Below are 22,874 nucleotides of genomic sequence, written 5' to 3'. Positions count from 1 at the left end.
CAGTTGTATCCTCTGATTTTTGTCTGTAGGGATAACGTTTCTATTAACAATATCTTTCAGGACCCTTTCCTCCGTTTTATGAGCTGTGGAAAAGAAGTTCCTGTAAAATAGTCTAATAGGGGGTATAGGTGTTGTGTTAGTTGTCTCTTCAGAGGTTGCATGGCTTTTCACTTTCCTTCTTATGATGTCTTCGATGAAACCATTGGAGAAGCCGTTATTGACTAGGACCTGCCTTACCCTACAGAGTTCTTCGTCGACTTGCTTCCATTCTGAGCTGTGGCTGAGAGCACGGTCGACGTATGCGTTAACAACACTCCTCTTGTACCTGTCAGGGCAGTCGCTGTTGGCATTTAGGCACATTCCTATGTTTGTTTCCTTAGTGTAGACTGCAGTGTGGAAACCTCCGCCCTTTTCCATGACTGTTACATCTAGAAAAGGCAGCTTCCCATCCTTTTCCGTCTCGTAAGTGAAACGCAGCACGGAACTCTGCTCAAATGCCTCCTTCAGCTTCTGCAGATGTCTGACATCAGGTACCTGTGTAAAAATGTCGTCAACATACCTGCAGTATATGGCCGGTTTCAAGTTCATGTCGACTAAGACTTTTTGCTCGATGGTACCCATGTAGAAGTTTGCAAACAGGACACCTAGGGGAGAACCCATGGCGACCCCATCTACTTGCTTATACATGTGCCCATCCGGGCTCAAGAAGGGTGCCTCTTTAGTACAAGCTTGGAGTAGTTTCCTCAGAATACTTTCTGGCATGTCTAGAGGAGTACAGGCTGGATCACGTTACACTCTGTCGGCTATCATTCCGATTGTCTCGTCCACAGGTACGTTGGTAAACAGCGATTCTACTTCCAACGAGGCTCTTATCCCTGTGGCCCGTGTGCCCCGCAGTAAGTCCACAAATTCCTTTGGAGACTTCAGGCTGAAGGCGCAAGGAACATAAGGAGTCAGCAGGCCGTTGAGTCGCTTTGCCAGTCTGTACGTGGGTGTGGGTATCTGGCTAATGATTGGCCGAAGTGGGTTTCCAGGCTTGTGCGTCTTGACATTTCCATACGCATATCCAGGTTTATATTCCCCAATGATCTTTGGCAGGTGGAGTCCGGATTTCTTGGCGTTTACAGTTTCGATCAGTTTGTTGACCTTTGCTTTTAATTCGGCTGTAGTGTCCTTCGTTACCCTTTGGAACTTAGTTTGGTCAGAGAGTATGATGTTCATTTTCGCTAGATATTCGTCTTTTTTAAGAATGACATATATTGGCGACTTGTCACCTCTCCTGACAACTATCTCCTTGTTCTCACGAAGGCTTTTAGCTGCCGCTTTAAGCTCGGGGGACAGTATGGTGCTTCTGTAGTTGCCTCGATTCTTTCCTCCTTCTGCAATAAGTTCTGCTTGTAAGGTATCTTTGGTAGTGACCTTCTTTTGTGTCTCGAGGTCGAATATGTCGTCCAACAGAATTTCCAACTCTACTTTCCGGGCCATTTCACTCGGTCTGGACATAACATGACAGTTTATGCCCAGATTTAGGAGAGTGACTTGGTCCTCAGTGAGGTTAATTCCTGCAAGGTTCAGGAAGCCATCTCTTGGTCGTGGAATTGCCATAGGTCCTCCATATAATGTTGTTAGTTTCTTGATAATCCTTGTTTCAGTGCTGAGGTGATGTTGGTCTGTGAGGATGTCGAGGTGTTGTTCAATGCGGGTACGGATACTATGGTCGATGTTGCTATTTCTCCACTCGTTTGTAGCATGAAGTAGTTGCGTTTTGTTGTCTTTGATTTCATTCTCTGCCTTGTATATCTGATCACGAATCAGATCCTGGCGATATTTTATCGTGAAGGCTTGATTCCTTGCTGCTGGGTCGTGCACTTTAGATATAAAATCAGAGATACGTTCTAATCAGTTGTGTATTTGTGAAGTCTTTGAAAATGTAATAAGTTTTACGAAACGCGCCCGTGTCGCGTCAGACTAGAAATAAAAATGAATTTTGGAGAAGTGATTTTTTATTTACCTCCAACAGTGAAGCGTAATGTACGAAAGATTGAGAAAATTCGTGTTAGAATTATTAATCTTACTTTTTCGGTCATATTTAATAATATATGTCTACAGGAAAGACTGCTACCAAAATATACTAATATTAAAGTGCACGACCCAGCAGCAAGGAATCAAGCCTTCACGATAAAATATCGCCAGGATCTGATTCGTGATCAGATATACAAGGCAGAGAATGAAATCAAAGACAACAAAACGCAACTACTTCATGCTACAAACGAGTGGAGAAATAGCAACATCGACCATAGTATCCGTACCCGCATTGAACAACACCTCGACATCCTCACAGACCAACATCACCTCAGCACTGAAACAAGGATTATCAAGAAACTAACAACATTATATGGAGGACCTATGGCAATTCCACGACCAAGAGATGGCTTCCTGAACCTTGCAGGAATTAACCTCACTGAGGACCAAGTCACTCTCCTAAATCTGGGCATAAACTGTCATGTTATGTCCAGACCGAGTGAAATGGCCCGGAAAGTAGAGTTGGAAATTCTGTTGGACGACATATTCGACCTCGAGACACAAAAGAAGGTCACTACCAAAGATACCTTACAAGCAGAACTTATTGCAGAAGGAGGAAAGAATCGAGGCAACTACAGAAGCACCATACTGTCCCCCGAGCTTAAAGCGGCAGCTAAAAGCCTTCGTGAGAACAAGGAGATAGTTGTCAGGAGAGGTGACAAGTCGCCAATATATGTCATTCTTAAAAAAGACGAATATCTAGCGAAAATGAACATCATACTCTCAGACCAAACTAAGTTCCAAAGGGTAACGAAGGACACTACAGCCGAATTAAAAGCAAAGGTCAACAAACTGATCGAAACTGTAAACGCCAAGAAATCCGGACTCCACCTGCCAAAGATCATTGGGGAATATAAACCTGGATATGCGTATGGAAATGTCAAGACGCACAAGCCTGGAAACCCACTTCGGCCAATCATTAGCCAGATACCCACACCCACGTACAGACTGGCAAAGCGACTCAACGGCCTGCTGACTCCTTATGTTCCTTGCGCCTTCAGCCTGAAGTCTCCAAAGGAATTTGTGGACTTACTGCGGGGCACACGGGCCACAGGGATAAGAGCCTCGTTGGACGTAGAATCGCTGTTTACCAACGTACCTGTGGACGAGACAATCGGAATGATAGCCGACAGAGTGTATCGTGATCCAGCCTGTACTCCTCTTGACATGCCAGAAAGTATTCTGAGGAAACTACTCCAAGCTTGTACTAAAGAGGCACCCTTCTTGAGCCCGGATGGGCACATGTATAAGCAAGTAGATGGGGTCGCCATGGGTTCTCCCCTAGGTGTCCTGTTTGCAAACTTCTACATGGGTACCATCGAGCAAAAAGTCTTAGTCGACATGAACTTGAAACCGGCCATATACTGCAGGTATGTTGACGACATTTTTACACAGGTACCTGATGTCAGACATCTGCAGAAGCTGAAGGAGGCATTTGAGCAGAGTTCCGTGCTGCGTTTCACTTACGAGACGGAAAAGGATGGGAAGCTGCCTTTTCTAGATGTAACAGTCATGGAAAAGGGCGGAGGTTTCCACACTGCAGTCTACACTAAGGAAACAAACATAGGAATGTGCCTAAATGCCAACAGCGACTGCCCTGACAGGTACAAGAGGAGTGTTGTTAACGCATACGTCGACCGTGCTCTCAGCCACAGCTCAGAATGGAAGCAAGTCGACGAAGAACTCTGTAGGGTAAGGCAGGTCCTAGTCAATAACGGCTTCTCCAATGGTTTCATCGAAGACATCATAAGAAGGAAAGTGAAAAGCCATGCAACCTCTGAAGAGACAACTAACACAACACCTATACCCCCTATTAGACTATTTTACAGGAACTTCTTTTCCACAGCTCATAAAACGGAGGAAAGGGTCCTGAAAGATATTGTTAATAGAAACGTTATCCCTACAGACAAAAATCAGAGGATACAACTGACGATTTACTATAAAACCAGAAAAACGGCCAGCCTACTCATGAAAAAGTCTCCAGACACAAAACAGAACGCTTTAATAGAGACTAATGTCGTCTATGCCTTCAAATGCCCACTTGGGGACTGTAAGCTCCAAAAAACCCAGTATATAGGCAAGACAACAACATCTCTTTCTAGGCGTTTAACGATGCATAAGCAACAGGGCTCCATTAAGGAACATATAATCTCTTCCCATAACCAAACCATCGCCAGAGAAATCCTAGTAAACAACACAGAAATCATCGATAGATACAGCGATAGCAGGCGGCTTGACGTTTGCGAGGCACTACACATCAAGAAGTCAACACCAGCAATCAACAGCCAATTATTGCACAACTATATTCTACCCACCTCAAGACTCCGCTCCAATATAGAAGCATCAAGAAATATGGACCAATAGGCTTTCTACAAACACTTCTATTCAATACCCATTGTTTCTGTTCTGTCTTGTGTTGATACTTTTAATACCCTATTAATATCCCCTCCTGTTCTGTCTTGTGTTAATGCCACATCACCCTTCCCACCTCACTCAAATGTAGATATAAAATCAGAGATACGTTCTAATCAGTTGTGTATTTGTGAAGTCTTTGAAAATGTAATAAGTTTTACGAAACGCGCCCGTGTCGCGTCAGACTAGAAATAAAAATGAATTTTGGAGAAGTGATTTTTTATTTACCTCCAACAGTGAAGCGTAATGTACGAAAGATTGAGAAAATTCGTGTTAGAATTATTAATCTTACTTTTTCGGTCATATTTAATAATATATGTCTACAGGAAAGACTGCTACCAAAATATACTAATATATATATATATATATATATATATATATATATATATATATATATATATATATATATATATATATATATATATATATATATATATATATATATTTTTTTTTTTTTTTTTTTTTTTTTTTTTTTTTTTTTTTTTTTTTTTTAAACCTAGAAGGGGTACCACCTCTGGTGCAAATGTAGGGACCCATAGCCTCAGAGAAGAAAATAAAGAGTACTCAGAGAAGACCTTTTGGATCCTCACTGAACACTTTGATATTTTCTTCTCCTACCACCCCCTATTCTTTTGTTAAGTGTGTATATTTATCTAACTTTATTTGAAAATGTCATTACACAAAAAAAGTTACAATATTGATTACATACAGGGTACAAGGCTGCTTGTCATAAGTTGAATAGCTCCTCCAGCTCCTCAGATGGCGGGCACGAACCATGGATGCAGTGAGCATTTCCTCTCTGGATTGCCACACTAAGGCGCTGAAAAAGAAAACTGGCAGCTCTGGGGTCTCTAGTTGTTTCGATTAGCTTAGACCCCAACTCCTTTAAAAAGCTAGCAGCACTTTTACCCCAGGCACCAAGCGTCTCTGAGGCAATTGGGACAAAATTGTAGTGGTGCTCAAGGTCTCTGTATTTACGTGACTTGGCCGCTTCCCGGTGATTGGCAGCTCCTCCTGCTTGTGTAGCACTGAAGTCAACATAGGTATTGGCTAAAGTTGAAACGCAAGTGTAGTCCCACACCAACTGTCTACCATTCTTCCAGGGGTTCACCGTAATTCCGTCTGGGCGACCGACAGGCTCATCAGAGTTGCGGGACATTAGGTAACGGGGCTCTCTCTCTGCTGGATATCGGCTGTGGTAAGGCTTCTCTTAATAATGTCATTAACCTCGCCGTGTCTTGCATGCCATCCTCCGGTCCTTTGGCAAAGAAGGCCATGCCGTCCATATCTGTCGGCCTCTGCCTCGCCGCAAATACACCTGTATTCGGTGTGGATTGGGGCAGCTAGGCGAAGAGCCACGGCAATTCAGAGGGCAATTCGGTTGCTGACATTGGGGTTGCTAATAGGAAATCACCTGCATGGGGAGCTGCTACAGCTCTAAGTCGGGCAGTGTCATGTGGTGTCGTCGCAGCTTCTAGCAAAGTTGCAGCTTCTTGGTCGGCAATGGGGCGATCCCAGCTGGATTGGTTATGGGCTTCAGAAGGCGTTGGTTGGGGTGCTGGTCCTATATATATATATATATATATATATATATATATATATATATATATATATATATATATATATATATATATATATATATATATATATATATATATATATATATATATATATATATATATATATATATATATATAATGTTGTTTAGTGTTAGGAACTTGTAATTTACAGTGCTTCTGAAAGAGTTCAGATCCTATAGGCGTGGTGTTTTGAATAAGAAGTAGAGTTTAAATTAACCAACATGAGTCGTATTTCATATATAGTTTTACACCCTTTTTCCCACAGAGTTGTTCATAACCTTTGTACAAACTCTCCCACGAAGTGATGTGAAGATGTTATCTCCTCTGAAGATAAGGTGAGTCTACACATGACATTTCTCTCTGTCCATCTATGTAAGTAAAAATGTAAATGTTCGTTGGTTCAAAATCGCTAATCTCCGAAAGTTCTTCACCAATTGCTTTGAAATTTTCACATAATGTTCCATTCGCATCCGAGCGCGTTTTTATATACATACTATATAGATGTCACATTTGTGATAGGAAAAAATCTACTTTTTACAAAAACTGTGTTTTTCATGTGAGGGAAATCTTCGAAACCTCTTTCCTGATTGCTTTGAAATTTTTACACAACGTTGCATTCCAATAGGCACGTGTTTTTATATGCCAACTATATACCTGCCTCACCTGTGACAGGAAAAAACATACTTTTTTGGAAAAAAAGCACCATCTGTTGGACATAAGATCAACACATGCTGTAATCTCCGAAAGTTCTTCACCGATTGCTTTGAAAGTTTGAAACAACGTTCCATTCGAATATGCGCGTGTTTTTATGAACCTACTATATAGATGCCACATCTTTGACGGGTAAAAACATGTTTTTTTTAGAAACAGCGCCATCTGTTGCACGTAATACCAACACATGCTATTCTAAATAAGTTATGATTCCATTTCTATGTTTCTGATTGCATTGATAAATTGAGTTTTCATATATTTCGATTTATTTTCATTTTGATTGAATTATTTTGTATGACATTGCATTCGAATTGAGTGGTGTTGTTTACCATACCGTTCATTTCGTGTGTATAGTTTATTTTTTAGTTTTTTCATTATTTTTATTTCGTTTTTTTTTAACTGTTTTTCTTATATTTCAAAGATGGGAATATCAGATCATTTGATGTTCCCAATTTTCTGATGGGAACATAAAATCATTGGGAAAATCATTAGATGAGGGAGTAGGGAATGGTGGGGAGGACGAAAGGACGGGAGTGGAGGATTGTGGGTAGGACGAGGGGGACAGGGGAGTGGTGGATGATGAGGAGGACGAGGGGACGGGGTTAGTGGGGAAAGGTAGGAAGGACGAGGGGACAGGGGAATAGGGGATGGTGGGGAGGACGAAGGGACGGGGATGTGAGGAATGGTTGGGAAGACGAGGGGACACAGGAGGGGGGAATAGTGGGGAGAAATGGGAGACAGGGGGAAGGCTGCTGTGGCTCAGCAACGCAGTCACAGCAACGCGTGGCCGGGTACAGCTAGTATATTAATATTTATTAATTGTTTTCCAGAAAAAAAACAAGACTGGTCTACCCTGCAACATCTCAGACTCCTGTTTAGGAAGCTGTATATTCAATAGGTCTAGAGACATGGGGACAAAAATGGAGGTCTGTCTTGCCCTCAGACGGTAACTTAGTCTACCGTACCTTCAATACAGCGGGAGTCACGAGGACTACAGTGGAGGCCTATCCTGCCCTGAGAGGCCGTCCTCGCCCCATTACCCGCCATGGCCGTCACACCCAACACAGATGATTCCCAGTGATCACCGTCCAGTAGATCCTGTAAATATTGATACACTAAGATGTGCATGATAACATTTGTCAGTCGAGGTTCGCTAAAAGTATTCTCTGATCTCTCACACTCAATAAAAGTATTCTCTGGTCTCTCACACTCAATAAAAGTATTCTCTGGTCTCTCACACTCAATAAAAGTATTCTCTGGTCTCTCACACTCAATAAAAGTATTCTCTGGTCTCTCACACTCAATAAAAGTATTCTCTGGTCTCTCACACTCAATAAAAGTATTCTCTGGTCTCTCACACTCAATAAAAGTACTCTTTGGTCTCATACACTCAACTAAGGGTATTCTCTGGTCTCATACACTCAACTAAGGGTATTCTCTGGTCTCATACACTCAACTAAGGGTATTCTCTGGTCTCATACACTCAACTAAGGGTATTCTCTGGTCATACACTCAACTAAGGGTATTCTCTGGTCATACACTCAACTAAGGGTATTCTCTGGTCTCATACACTCAACTAAGGGTATTCTCTGGTCATACACCCTCAACTGAAGGGTGTATGACCCTCTGATCTCACACCCATATATATATTAGGATTTTTTAACAGCAAATCTCTGATATTCTTCAGGTGGATATCTTTATAATTACCTTTTTCATGATATTTTTTATAAATTAAACTGTTGGTATTACAAAATATGATTTTATAATATCAAGGAATAACTGAAGAAGTTCATAAAGAGTTGTGGAATTATGTTTAACACTTTATTTACCTGGGCGAGGTAATATTGTTGAATCGTGCGCCAGAGGGGAGGAGGGAACGTCATGGTGTGCCCAGTAGCAGGTGTGTAAGTAGCAGGTGTGTTGTGTGAGTAGCAGGTGTGTGAGTAGCAGGTGAGTGAGCAGCAGGTGTGTGAGTAGCAGGTGTGTTGTGTGAGTAGCAGGTGAGTGAGCAGCAGGTGTGTGAGTAGCAGGTGTGTGAGTAGCAGGTGTGTTGTGTGAGTAGCAGGTGTGTGAGTAGCAGGTGAGTGAGCAGCAGGTGTGTGAGTAGCAGGTGTGTTGTGTGAGTAGCAGGTGAGTGAGCAGCAGGTGTGTGAGTAGCAGGTGTGTGAGTAGCAGGTGTGTTGTGTGAGTAGCAGGTGTGTGAGTAGCAGGTGAGTGAGCAGCAGGTGTGTGAGTAGCAGGTGTGTTGTGTGAGTAGCAGGTGAGTGAGCAGCAGGTGTGTGAGTAGCAGGTGTGTAAGTAGCAGGTGTGTTGTGTGAGTAGCAGGTGTGTGAGTAGCAGGTGAGTGAGCAGCAGGTGTGTGAGTAGCAGGTGTGTTGTGTGAGTAGCAGGTGAGTGAGCAGCAGGTGTGTGAGTAGCAGGTGTGTGAGTAGCAGGTGTGTGAGTAGCAGGTGTGTGAGTAGCAGGTGTGTGAGTAGCAGGTGTGTGAGTAGCAGGTGTGTGAGTAGCAGGTGTGTGAGTAGCAGGTGTGTTGTGTGAGTAGCAGGTGTGTGAGCAGCAGGTGTGTGAGTAGCAGGTGTGTGAGTAGCAGGTGTGTGAGTAGCAGGTGTGTGAGTAGCAGGTGTGTTGTGTGAGTAGCAGGTGAGTGAGCAGCAGGTGTGTGAGTAGCAGGTGTGTGAGTAGCAGGTGTGTGAGTAGCAGGTGTGTGAGTAGCAGGTGTGTGAGTAGCAGGTGTGTGAGTAGCAGGTGTGTGAGTAGCAGGTGTGTGAGTAGCAGGTGTGTTGTGTGAGTAGCAGGTGTGTGAGCAGCAGGTGTGTGAGTAGCAGGTGTGTGAGTAGCAGGTGTGTGAGTAGCAGGTGTGTGAGTAGCAGGTGTGTTGTGTGAGTAGCAGGTGTGTGAGCAGCAGGTGTGTGAGTAGCAGGTGTGTGAGTAGCAGGTGTGTGAGTAGCAGGTGTGTGAGTAGCAGGTGTGTTGTGTGAGTAGCAGGTGAGTGAGCAGCAGGTGTGTGAGTAGCAGGTGTGTGAGTAGCAGGTGTGTGAGTAGTATGTGTGTGAATAGCAGGTGCGTGAGTAGCAGGCGTGTGAGTAGTATGTGTGTGAGTAGTATGTGTGTGAGTAGCAAGTGTGTGAGTAGCAAGTGTGTGAGTAGTATGTATGTGAATACCAGGTGTGTGAGTAGCAGGTGTGTGAATATCAGGTGTGTGAGTAGCAGGTGTGTGATTAGCAAGTGTGTGAGTAGCATGTGTGTGAGTAGTATGTGTGTGAGTAGCAGGTGTGTGAGTAGCAAGTGTGTGAGTAGTATGTGTGTGAATAGCAGGTGAGTAGCAGGTGTGTGAGTAGCAGGTGTGTGAGTAGCAGGTGTGTGAGTAGCAAGTGTGTGAGTAGCGGGTGTGTGAGTAGTATGTGTGTGAGTAGCAGGTGTGTGAGTAGCAGGTGTGTGAGTAGCATGTGTGTGTGAGTAGCAGGTGTGTGAGTAGCAGGTGTGTGAGTAGCAGGTGTGTGAGTAGCAGGTGTGTGAGTAGCATGTGTGTGTGAGTAGCAAGTGTTTAAGTAGCAAGTGTGTGAGTAGCATGTGTGTGTGAGTAGCAGGTGTGTGAGTAGCATGTGTGTGTGAGTAGCAGGTGTGTGAGTAGCAGGTGTGTGAGTAGCAGGTGTGTGAGTAGCAGGTGTGTGAGTAGCATGTGTGTGTGAGTAGCAAGTGTTTAAGTAGCAAGTGTGTGAACAGAACCTAAACACCTAACCTAACCTAGCCTACGCTTAACTATACACAGAATTTTTATGTAAAAGAATAGTAATTTATATATGAAAACAAACCAATTTTTAATACACAGTAAAAATGATGAATGCATCTGGGGTGAACAGCCGCGGCGTTAAGCGAGGAAGTGTGAGGAGGGTTGTTATCTAAGGACAGGTTGCTGTGTTAACCGTTTTGCATTCATAAACAGAGAGTTTGGTGGGTGCTTGGAATCACTTTCGACTTTTGTTTATTAGGACAGGCTTCATAGTTTACTCGTAGTAGTGCGCAAAACGAATGGGCATGAGAAGTTATGTGTAGACTTCAGGAAAGTAAACAAACTATAGTTAGGTTAGGAGTTTAGAATCGCTTGGTAATTTTTTGTATTTGTAGTAGCTAGACGAAGCGTTTACAGAGTTGGGATTCAAACGAATGTCGCCATCAAAGCACTGTTCGAGAAATGTTCGAACGTCATCAGCTGTAAGTCGTGTGTAAACAATTTTCCGTTCCAGCTCGTCCTCCAAATAAAGACCCAAAAGTGATTCCATCCACCCCCAAACCCCCTGTTTATGAATGAAAAACGGTATACACACGCAACCCGTCCTCGACTCAAGTCCATTACATTCAGCGGTCAACCCCACAGACGCATTCATAAATTTTAACATGCTGTTCATTCAAAACGGGAATTTTCGCAAGTATAAATTAATATTATAATATATTAACATATTGTGTATATATAGGCATAGGATAGGTTAGGTTAGGTGTTTAGGTTCTGTTGGCGATTACTTGTATTTGTACTACGTGGGTGAAGCATTTATAGCGTTGTGAATCGAACAAAATTCGTCAGTGAAGCACTTGTTCCGGATATGTTCGAACGTCAGCAGTTGTGAGTCGTGTGTAAACCGCTTTTCATTCATAAACAGGGGGTTTGGCGGGTGCGTGGAATCACTTTTGGATCTTTGTTTGGAGGACGGGCTGACTCACAACTGTTAACGTTCGAACACTTCCGAAACAAGTGCTTCACTGAGAATTTTGTTTGAACCACAACGCTGTAAATGCTTCACGCACGTACTACAAATATAAATAATCGCCAACATAGCCTAAACACCTAACCCAACCAATGCCTATATATGCACAACATGCTAATATATTATAATATTCATTTATACTTGAGAAAATTCCTGTTTTGAATAAGCAGCATATTTAAATTTATGACTGCGTCTTGGGCAACCCGTCTTCGACTCATGTCCATTCCATCCAGCGATCTACCCCACAGATGCATTCATAAATTGCTACATGATGTTCATTCCAAACGGAAATTTTATCAAATCTAAATTAGCATTATAATATATTAGCATATTGTGCATATATAGGCATAGGTTAGGTTAGAGAAGATGTTTAGGTTCTGTTGGCGATTATTTGTATTTGTAGTACATGGTGAAACATTTATAGCATTGTGGTTCGAACAAAATTCGTCAGTGAAGCACTTGTTCCGGAAGTGTTCGAACGCCATCAGTTGTGAGCCGAGGACGGGTTGTTCCTTTCACAAACAGGGAGTTTGGCTGCTGCAGGTAATCAGTTTTGGCCTCTAAATTTTCGGAATAAAGCACGTAGGATTCTCGGATATATTTATAGAAGTATTAGCAATAAAACAATTATTGTTATTTTCAGATGAATCTTGCTCTTATCTGGCCCCATTTATGTTATGCAGTTCAGTCGTGATCCCCATACTATGGAATGAATAGTGCTACTTGCACACGTTCACCGAAGATGTATAAAGTTCATCTCGGGAATTTCAAGCCTTCTATAAGAAGAGAGATTCAAAAAGCTTAATTCTACATTCTCTAGAAAAAGCAGCCCGTCCTCCAAACAAAGATCCAAAAGTGATTCCATGCACCCGCCAAACCCCCTGTTTATGAATGAAAAGCGGTTTACACACGACTCACAACTGCTGACGTTCGAACATATCCGGAACAAGTGCTTCACTGACGAATTTTGTTCGAACCACAACGCTATAAATGCTTCACCCACGTACTATAAATACAAGTAATCGCCAACAGAACCTAAACACCTAACCTAACCTAACCTATGACTATATATGCACAATATGCTAATATATTATAATATTAATTTATACTTGCGAAAATTCCCGTTTTGAATGAACAGCATGTTAAAATTTATGAATGCGTCTGTGGGGTTGACCGTTGAATGTAATGGACTTGAGTCGAGGACGGGTTGAGAAAAAGCGAAGAGTTTGGAGTGACATGACTGAAGAGTACAAGTGGATGAAAGGGTAATATAATAAGGGATTAATAATAAGATGTTATGTATTAACACAGAATAGAACATGTGACAATGGATAAAAAATGTGATAAGTGTAGATTTTGGCTTTTTTGAAAGACATGGGTTAATACTGGGTTGTAACAGATTTGTTGACTTGTGGAAGAGATCACCGGGTAACACAACACCTGTGTACTCATTTGTATGAATAGATAAGAAAATACATATGAATACACCACCAAAAAATACACGAACTCACCGCGCACGTATGAAGAGCCTCTGATGTAGGATGTTGAACATTAGCGAGAGACGCCGTCCAGCTTGGGGTAAACACAGCAGCCGCAGACGTCATCAGATGGCACATGGCGGCTGCTGCATTCGCAGACGACGCGTCGCGCAGCGCAGCAGAGTACACGCTCCTGGGGAACCACCAGTACTGGTGAGATCTTCCTTAAGGGCCACACAACACTCAATGCACACATGCTCAGTCTCCTCTTACATGCTCAACAACACTTTAAAAGACCTTTCTGAAAGCTGCACATTACTCACTACTGTTACATGTACCGGCACGATACACTCGTCTCCCACCTGGTAAGAGTCATATTCTCCCTTGTACATAGTACTAAAGGCACCTTCTTCTGTTTGATTATTCTCAGTGGGAAGTGAGATGAAAATTTTAATTATTTTAGTTCTAAGTTCGGTGGTGGAGGAGGCAAAGTGTGAACTTCCGCAACAAATATGCCGGATCGACTCTGCTGAGAGGCGGCAAAATTCTGCAAAATTTGCTTGAAAGGGCACTGAGGCTCCTGGGTCTTAGAAACTGCGACTGGCTGAACGTTGGGGACGTGACGGATCAGAGAGTACCCTGACGTGATGTGGCGTGACGTCAGCTAAGTGGCAATGCGGGAAGCGAGATTCCGTCATTGCGTCCCTGGACGTCAAGGGAACAGGTTGCGTTACTCGTCGGACCCACAAGGTGAAGTTTGATCGGAAAGTAGGAACGTCTTGACTGCTAGTACTCAATAAATACAGTAGATGAGTCAATGAGCAACTTCTGTAGGATTTTCCAAACTGTTAGAGGCGTACTCTTCGTGTTTCAAGAGGCGGTACTAGGGGTCGAGAGTGGACCTGCGGGCCATTCCTGAGTTTGAACTATTGGGGGCAGTCTTAATCAACGTGTGCTCAGCAGTGGTGCGACCCTAGTGGGAGAAACTACCGGGACACGACACTTGTACATGGGAGGAGGCAGAGACCAGTGAGTCAGCGTGGGAGGTCGGTAAGTCAGAGGAACTCACGTCAAATCCCAGTGTACTCGACAAGCAGATTAGTACCGGTAGTGACCGTCACGGGAGGTCAGCCGTCAGCTGTTTCCTAGCACAGATGATGGGAGAGACCAGCTGTTGTGGCGTCGAAGGAAAAAGGAAGAAGGAAGTATACAGGAATATAAATAACACCTCATGACTCCTCCACCAACCTCTACAAGCTGCTGAGACAGAAGCAGCCAGTCTACGGATTATAAAGGTACATTAATTTTCCTCCCTATTTCCTTTGTGACAGGATGTTAAAATGCCCTGTTCCAGGAGCATTCAATAATTTGCTTGTGGCCAGCGAGCTGGTTTATTTATATGTGTAAACTTGTTAGTCCACTTGTACATGCTTATGCAAGAACAACTTTGAATTCAATTCAATTCAATGTATTCCAAAGAATTTGTGTACAAAGAACATAAGAGTAATGTACAATTGTAGGGATAGAAGTTATACAAAATATGAAGCCATTATTACTCAAAGGGTTTTGTACAAAAACATAAAATAGACAAAATTTAACCAAATGTGTGACTGGGGTAAAACACCAAAGACTAAATGAGAAGTAAAGTAACAAAATTGATGAAGGAAATAGCAAAAGAAAGCAAGAAAGGTGACACTTAATGATGAGTCACAAACTAATACAATATGGAGTCAGTAATTGTAGCAATAGTGCAGTAATTTATTTTCATTAATAAGAGAATGGAATAACAAGGTGTAGTTTAGAAAAGCCAAGAGACTTTTTCTCATAACATTTTGTTTGGAACATAACAGAACATAGAGTAATATAATAATTAAGGTCAATGTGGCCAACACTAAAAACTAACCAGGACCATAAAGGATATGAATAAACATTTTAACAAAAGAAATGCAAGAAATTAGATGACAATAAATGCAAAAAGTCCAAAATACTCAGTAAAAACAAATATAAGATAAGAGTAACACAAAATACCTTATTACAATGGAAAATATGAGTGAAACTAGTTACATGGTATTTATTATCATATAAATATAAATGTAAATGTTAGTTTGTTCAAAATCGCTAATCTCCGAAAGTTCATCAGTGTTTGCTTTGAAATTTTCACACAACGTTCCATTCACATCTGAGCGGGTTTTTATATACATACTATATAGATGTCACGTCTGTGACAGGAAAAACAAGTTTTTTTTTTTTTTTTAAACTGTGCTTTTCATGTGAGGGAAATCTCTGAAACCTATTTACCAATTGCTTTGAAATTTTGACACAACGTTGCATTCGAATAGGTGCGTGTTTTTATATACCTACTATATACATGCCTCCCTTATGATACGAAAAAAAAACATATTTTTTTTTTTACAATGGTATCTGTTCAACGTAATAGCAACACACACTATACTAAATATGCTAAGTTTCCATTTCAATGTTCCCAACTGCATTGATAAACTGAATTTTCATAGATTTAGATATATTTTCATTTTGATTTAATTATTTTGTGTGACATTGCATTGGAATTGAGTTGTGTTGTTTACTATACCATTCATTTTGTAAGTATAAGTATAAATGCCACACCTGTGACAGGTAAAAACTTTTTTTTAAGAAACAGCGCCATTTGTTGCATGTAAGAGCAGCACATGGTATACTATATATGTTATGATTCCATTTCAATGTTTCCGATTACATTAACAAATTAAATTTTCATAGATTTTGATTTATTTTTATTTTGATACAATTATTTTGTGTGACATTACGTGGAAATTGAGCTGTGTTGTCTGGGGTGCGAGTTTTCAGTTGCATATAAGCCTAGGGACCATTCAGGGTTGTTCGTATTTGTGTTCCTCACGTGTGCCCCCAAAAATGAAGTGGATACCATTCATTTATACAAGGCAGAAAATGAAATCAAAGACAACAAAACGCAACTACTTCATGCTACAAACGAATGGAGAAATAGCAACATCGACGAAAGTCTCCGTACCCGCATTGAACAACACCTCGACATCCTCACAGACCGACATCACCTCAGCACTGAAACAAGGATTATCAAGAAACTAACAACGTTATACGGAGGACCTATGGCAATTCCACGACCAAGAGATGGCTTCCTGAACCTTGCAGGAATTAACCTCACTGAGGACCAAGTCACTCTCCTAAATCTGGGTATAAACTGTCACGTTATGTCCAGACCGAGTGAGATGGCCCGGAAAGTGGAGTTGGAAATTCTGTTGGACGACATATTCGACCTCGAGACACAAAAGAAGGTCACTACCAAAGATACCTTACAAGCAGAACTTATTGCGGAAGGAGGAAAGAATCGAGGCAACTACAGAAGCACCATACTGTCCCCCGAGCTCAAAGCGGCAGCTAAAAGCCTTCGTGAGAACAAGGAGATAGTTGTCAGGAGAGGTGACAAGTCGCCAATATACGTCATTCTTAAAAAAGACGAATATCTGGCGAAAATGAACCTCATACTCTCTGACCAAACTAAATTCCAAAGGGTAACGAAGGACACTACAGCCGAATTGAAAGCAAAGGTCAACAAACTGATCGAAACTGTGAACGCCAAGAAATCCGGACTCCACCTGCCAAAGATTATTGGGGAATATAAACCTGGATATGCGTATGGAAATGTCAAGACACACAAGCCTGGAAACCCACTTCGGCCAATCATCAGCCAGATACCCACACCCACATACAGACTGGCGAAGCGACTCAACGGCCTGCTGACTCCTTATGTCCCTTGCGCCTTCAGCCTGAAGTCTCCAAAGGAATTTGTTGACTTACTGCGGGGCACATGGGCCAAAGGGATAAGAGCCTCGTTGGACGTAGAATCACTGTTTACTAACGTACCTGTGGACGAGACAATCGAGATGATAGCCGACAGAGTGTATCGTGATCCGGCCTGTACTCCTCTTGACATACCAGAAAATATTCTAAGGAAACTACTCCAAGCTTGTACTAAAGAGGCACCCTTCTTGAGCCCGGATGGGCACATGTATAAGCAAGTAGATGGGGTCGCCACGGGTTCTCCCCTAGGTGTCCTGTTTGCAAACTTCTACATGGGTACCATCAAGCAAAAAGTCTTAGTCGACATGAACTTGAAACCGGCCATATACTGCAGGTATGTTGACGACATTTTTACACAGGTACCTGATGTCAGACATCTGCAGGAGCTGAAGGAGGCATTTGAGCAGAGTTCCGTGCTGCGTTTCACTTATGAGATGGAAAAGGATGGGAAGCTGCCCTTTCTAGATGTGACAGTCATGGAAAAGAGCGGAGGTTTCCACACTGCAGTCTACACTAAGGAAACGAACATAGGAATGTGCCTAAATGCCAACAGCGACTGCCCAGACAGGTACAAGAGGAGTGTTGTTAACGCTTATGTCGACTGTGCTCTCAGCCACAGCTCAGAATGGAAGCAAGTCGACGAAGAACTCTGTAGGGTAAGGCAGGTCCTAGTCAACAACGGCTTCTCCAATGGTTTCGTCGAAGACATCATAAGAAGGAAAGTGAAACACCATGCAACCTCTGAAGAGACAACTAACACAACACCTATACCCCTTATTAGACTATTTTACAGGAACTTCTTTTCCACAGCTCATAAAACGGAGGAAAGGGTCCTGAAAGATATTGTTAATAGAAACGTTATCCATACAGACAAAAATCAGAGGATACAACTGACGATTTAATATAAAACCAGAAAAACGACCAGCCTACTCATGAGAAACTCTCCAGACACAAAACAGAACGCTCTAAAAGAGACCAACGTCGTCTATGCCTTCAAATGCCCTCTTGGGGACTGTAAGCTCCAAAAAACCCAGTATACAGGCAAGACAACAACATCTCTTTCTAGGCGTTTAACGATGCATAAGCAACAGGGCTCCATTAAGGAACATATAATCTCTTCCCACAACCGAACCATCGCCAGGGAAATCCTAGTAAACAACACAGAAATCATCGATAGATACAGCGATAGCAGGCTGCTTGACATCTGCGAGGCACTACACATCAAGAAGTCAACACCAGCAATCAACAGCCAATTAATGCACAACTATATTCTACCCACCTCAAGACTCCGCTCCAATATAGAAGCATCAAGAAATATGGACCAATAGGCTTTCTACAATCACTTCCATTCAATACCCATTGTTTCGTGTTCTGTCTTGTGTTTAGGAATTTAATACCCTATTAATACGACCTCACCCCATCCACCTCACTCAAATGTAGATATAAACAAATCGAAGATGTGTAAGTTCTATTCAGTTGTGTATGTGTAAACTAAAGTCTTTGAAAATGTAATAAGTTTTACGAAACGCGCTCAAGTGTCGCGTCAGACTAGAAATAGAAATGAATTTTGGAGAATTGATTTTTGAATTACCACCAACAGTGAAAAGAAACGTAAGAAAGATCGAGAAAATTCGTGTTAGAATTATTAATCTTACTTTTTCGGTCATATTTAATAATATATGTCTACAGGAAAGACTGCTACCAAAATATACTAATATATATTTATTATATATTAGTATACTTATTAGTATAAGTAAACTACCCACCAATGTTAATTGGCGTTCTGCAGGGTTCTGACACATTAGCATATAATAAAGGATCCGGAGTTAGGGAGTTTCCAAGACATCTTTAGTTTTCCTAATACAAATTGTCAAAGTTCCCCCCCAAAAATTATGCAAATATATCATGTTTATTGCTATTTATAAAATCAATTAATGAACTTAGGAAAGAACACTTCCTACAGATTTTAGAAACATAAACTTTACATAAAAGATGAAAATTTCATGTAAACTGAATAAAAATAAAAGCGTTTGAAGTCGTTTATGTTACTTGAAAAATAAATCTTGAAAATATTAAAGTCTAAGGTACTGCCATCTGTGGCTGAGGTTGACATCAACCAATTTCCTCCAATACTGGCACCCTTACATATAGGCTTACGTGAATATATGCTATTGTGATAGCTGAGCGTCATAGACATGATTTCAGTTGACACTTGTGTTTGATAATCGTTTTTGACCATTTTGGAAAATTTTTGACACCTACTTCAATTTTTGTGTTCTCCCTTCCTATTTATGCTTCGATGCTGAGACTTGGACCAGACGAAACCCTTTTCATATAAATTAGTCAAAAGAGTTTGATTGAACTCGAACTAGTTTTCATTTAATGCATTTTTTGAGAAATCTGGAACTTTTGCCCCTTTAGGTTAAGCATATTTAAAAGAGCATCATTGGTGTTTTTATATGACCTGAAGTTATATTGGTTAGAACTGAGTATATTGTGCTTATCGAGAAAGGAATAGAGCTGTTTATACATGAGTTTTTCTGAAGATTTTGGTTAAGGTGGGAAGGATTGATATTGGTCCAAACTGTTGATATCAGTGAGATCTCTCTTATGGACTGGAATGACTTTAGCCATTTTTAGAGCATCTGGGAAGGCGTGAAGCTCCAGTGATTTATTGTCGAGCAACACTATTACAGGAGAAAATTCTGAAAAGGTCAAAGAAACCACTTTATAAGAGTAACCTTATATTGTATTTCTTGGGAAATATTTAGTTGAGTAAAAGGCTATTTAGAAGCTTGCATAATATGTTGAGCGGTATACTGTACTGAGAGTAGAATCGTTTTCCGTCTCTGTATGACCAAGTTTCAGCATTTAAGCTAATAACATGTTATATCCCCGTCCCCGTTATCATTCAACTGCATTCGAATTCAACTGAAGAGTGTTGCCATATATATATATATATATATATATATATATATATATATATATATATATATATATATATATATATATATATATATATATATATATATATATATCAGATATTTAATTATTTTGGTCTGTAATGTACATTTATTTCAGTTTATACTTATGCATAGTAAACACTATGTTTAGAGCTATTTCCATCTTCACTCTCCAAACTGTTTGCCTTAGGCAGAGTATGAACATAAATATGATCAAAAAACCTTATGCCGAGGCTCTCTTCCACTGATTGATAGAAAATTCTTTGGCGGTAAATGGTATACTAGCCAGATTATGTGATCTTAAGCTGCATACGTCTGTAGTGGGTAAACCAGCAGCTGGGAGCCATGTCGGTGCAACCGTGTACCTCCTGGACAGTAAGTCCAGAGCTGCTGGAAGTTTATACCCCCCAGAGCACTTTGGCACGGAGGCGTCTACGAGTGGATGGTGGGAACCGAAATGTCTAAGGAAAACCTTCCACCGCCAAAAGATTGATCACCAGGAGCTTCACACCTTTGTCACAGAAATTGAGTCTCGAGTCAATAACAGACCGCTGACTACCTCTCTGACGATCAATCGCAACGTGAACTATTAAGTCCATCTCATTAAGACATTAAGACTTCTTAAACCTCTTGCGTCTCTCACTGGCGAGGGACCAGAGAGATCGGAGGTCGGAGAGAGTGACATGGTTCAGAGCTACAAACATCTGTCAAAAGTACGAAGTCGGTGGAATGACGTTTGGACTCCGACATATCAAACCTGTTCTGAGGGAGTATCACTAAGGGGGCAAACAACCCCTAAATAAAATATACTGAAAACCTGGTGATATTGTTCTGGTGGAGAGTGACGGTCCATGTTCAAAGTGGCCTTCGTTGCTTCCACTGTTACATTCAGAGATGGCTACCCTGCAGGTGCTGCTGCTTCCACCCTGCAGGTGCTGCTGCTTCCACCCTGCAGGTGCTGCTGCTTCCACCTGCAGGTGCTGCTGCTTCCTCCCTACAGGTGCTGCTGCTTCCACCCTGCAGGTGCTGCTGCTTCCACCCTGCAGGTGCTGCTGCTTCCACCCTGCAGGTGCTGCTGCTTCCACCCTGCAGGTGCTGCTGCTTCCACCCTGCAGGTGCTGCTGCTTCCACCCTGCAGGTGCTGCTGCTTCCACCCTGCAGGTGCTGCTGCTTCCATCCTGCAGGTGCTGCTGCTTCCACCCTGCAGGTGCTGCTGCTTCCACCCTGCAGGTGCTGCTGCTTCCACCTGCAGGTGCTGCTGCTTCCACCCTGCAGGTGCTGCTGCTTCCACTCTGCAGGTGCTGCTGCTTTCACCTGCCGGTGCTGCTGCTTCCACCTGCAGGTGCTGCTGCTTCCACCCTGCCGGTGCTGCTGCTTCCACCCTGCAGGTGCTGCTGCTTCCACCCTGCAGGTGCTGCTGTTTCCACCCTGCAGGTGCTGCTGCATCCACCCTGCAGGTGCTGCTGCTTCCACCCTGCAGGTGCTGCTGCTTCCACCCTGCAGGTGCTGCTGCTTCCACCCTACTGGTGCTGCTGCTTCCACCCTGCAGGTGCTGCTGCTTTCACCTGCCGGTGCTGCTGCTTCCACCCTGCAGGTGCTGCTGCTTCCACCTGCCGGTGCTGCTGCTTCCACCCTGCAGGTGCTGCTGCTTCCACCCTGCAGGTGCTGCTGCTTCCACCCTGCAGGTGCTGCTGCTTCCACCCTGCAGGTGCTGCTGCTTCCACCCTGCAGGTGCTGCTGCTTTCACCTGCCGGTGCTGCTGCTTCCACCCTGCAGGTGCTGCTGCTTCCACCTGCCGGTGCTGTTGCTTTCACCCTGCAGGTGCTGCTGCGTCCACCCTGCAGGTGCTGCTGCTTTCACCTGCAGGTGCTGCTGCTTCCACCTGCAGGTGCTGCTGCTTCCACCCTGCCGGTGCTGCTGCTTCCACCCTGCAGGTGCTGCTGCTTCCACCCTGCAGGTGCTGCTGCCTCCACCCTGCAGGTGCTGCTGCTTCCACCCTGCAGGTGCTGCTGCTTCCACCTGCAGGTGCTGCTGCTTCCACCCTGCCGGTGCTGCTGCTTCCACCCTGCAGGTGCTGCTGCTTCCACCCTGCAGGTGCTGCTGCCTCCACCCTGCAGGTGCTGCTGCTTCCACCCTGCAGGTGCTGCTGCTTCCACCCTGCTGGTGCTGCTGCTTCCACCCTGCAGGTGCTGCTGCTTCCACCATGCAGGTGCTGCTACTTCCACCCTGCAGGTGCTGCTGCTTCCACCCTGCTGGTGCTGCTGCTTCCACCCTGCAGGTGCTGCTGCTTCCACCCTGCAGGTGCTGCTGCTTCCACCTGCAGGTGCTGCTGCTTCCACCCTGCCGGTGCTGCTGCTTCCACCCTGCAGGTGCTGCTGCTTCCACCCTGCAGGTGCTGCTGCTTCCACCCTGCAGGTGCTGCTGCTTCCACCCTGCAGGTGCTGCTGCTTCCACCCTGCTGGTGCTGTTGTTTCTACCCTGCAGGTGCTGCTACTTCCACCCTGCAGGTGCTGCTACTTCCACCCTGCAGGTGCTGCTACTTCCACCCTGCAGGTGCTGCTGTTTCCACCCTGCTGGTGCTGTTGTTTCTACCCTGCAGGTGCTGCTACTTCCACCCTGCAGGTGCTGCTGTTTCCACCCTGCTGGTGCTGTTGTTTCTACCCTGCAGGTGCTGCTACTTCCACCCTGCAGGTGCTGCTGCTTCCACCCTGCTGGTGCTGTTGTTTCTACCCTGCAGGTGCTGCTGCTTCCACCCTGCAGGTGCTGCTGCTTCCACCCTGCTGGTGCTGTTGTTTCTACCCTGCAGGTGCTGCTGCTTCCACCCTGCAGGTGCTGCTGCTTCCACCCTGCAGGTGCTGTTGTTTCAACCCTGCAGGTGCTGCTGCTTCCACCCTGCAGGTGCTGCTGCTTCCACCCTGCTGGTGCTGTTGTTTCTACCCTGCAGGTGCTGCTGCTTCCACCCTGCAGGTGCTGCTGCTTCCACCCTGCTGGTGCTGTTGTTTCTACCCTGCAGGTGCTGCTGCTTCCACCCTGCTGGTGCTGCTGCTTCCA

The 22,874-nt window shown here is 43.5% G+C and overlaps 1 protein-coding gene across 1 annotated transcript in view; it reads right to left on the bottom strand.

The window, feature by feature from the left end:
• LOC123766095 (uncharacterized) overlaps positions 1–22,874 on the bottom strand; it is a 902,969-nt gene that overhangs the window by 597,584 nt on the left and 282,511 nt on the right. Inside the window, exons 8-9 of the mRNA XM_069321294.1 lie at positions 13,057–13,216; positions 7,751–7,883 (exon numbers count right to left, since the gene is read on the bottom strand). Of these exons, the coding sequence (XP_069177395.1) occupies positions 7,751–7,883; positions 13,057–13,216 (293 nt within the window). The remainder of the gene's footprint in view (positions 1–7,750; positions 7,884–13,056; positions 13,217–22,874) is intronic.

This window comes from Procambarus clarkii, chromosome 9 (genome assembly GCF_040958095.1).
Source record: "Procambarus clarkii isolate CNS0578487 chromosome 9, FALCON_Pclarkii_2.0, whole genome shotgun sequence".
Taxonomy (NCBI): Eukaryota; Metazoa; Arthropoda; class Malacostraca; order Decapoda; family Cambaridae; genus Procambarus; species Procambarus clarkii.
This window is presented reverse-complemented; position numbering and strand designations above follow the sequence as displayed.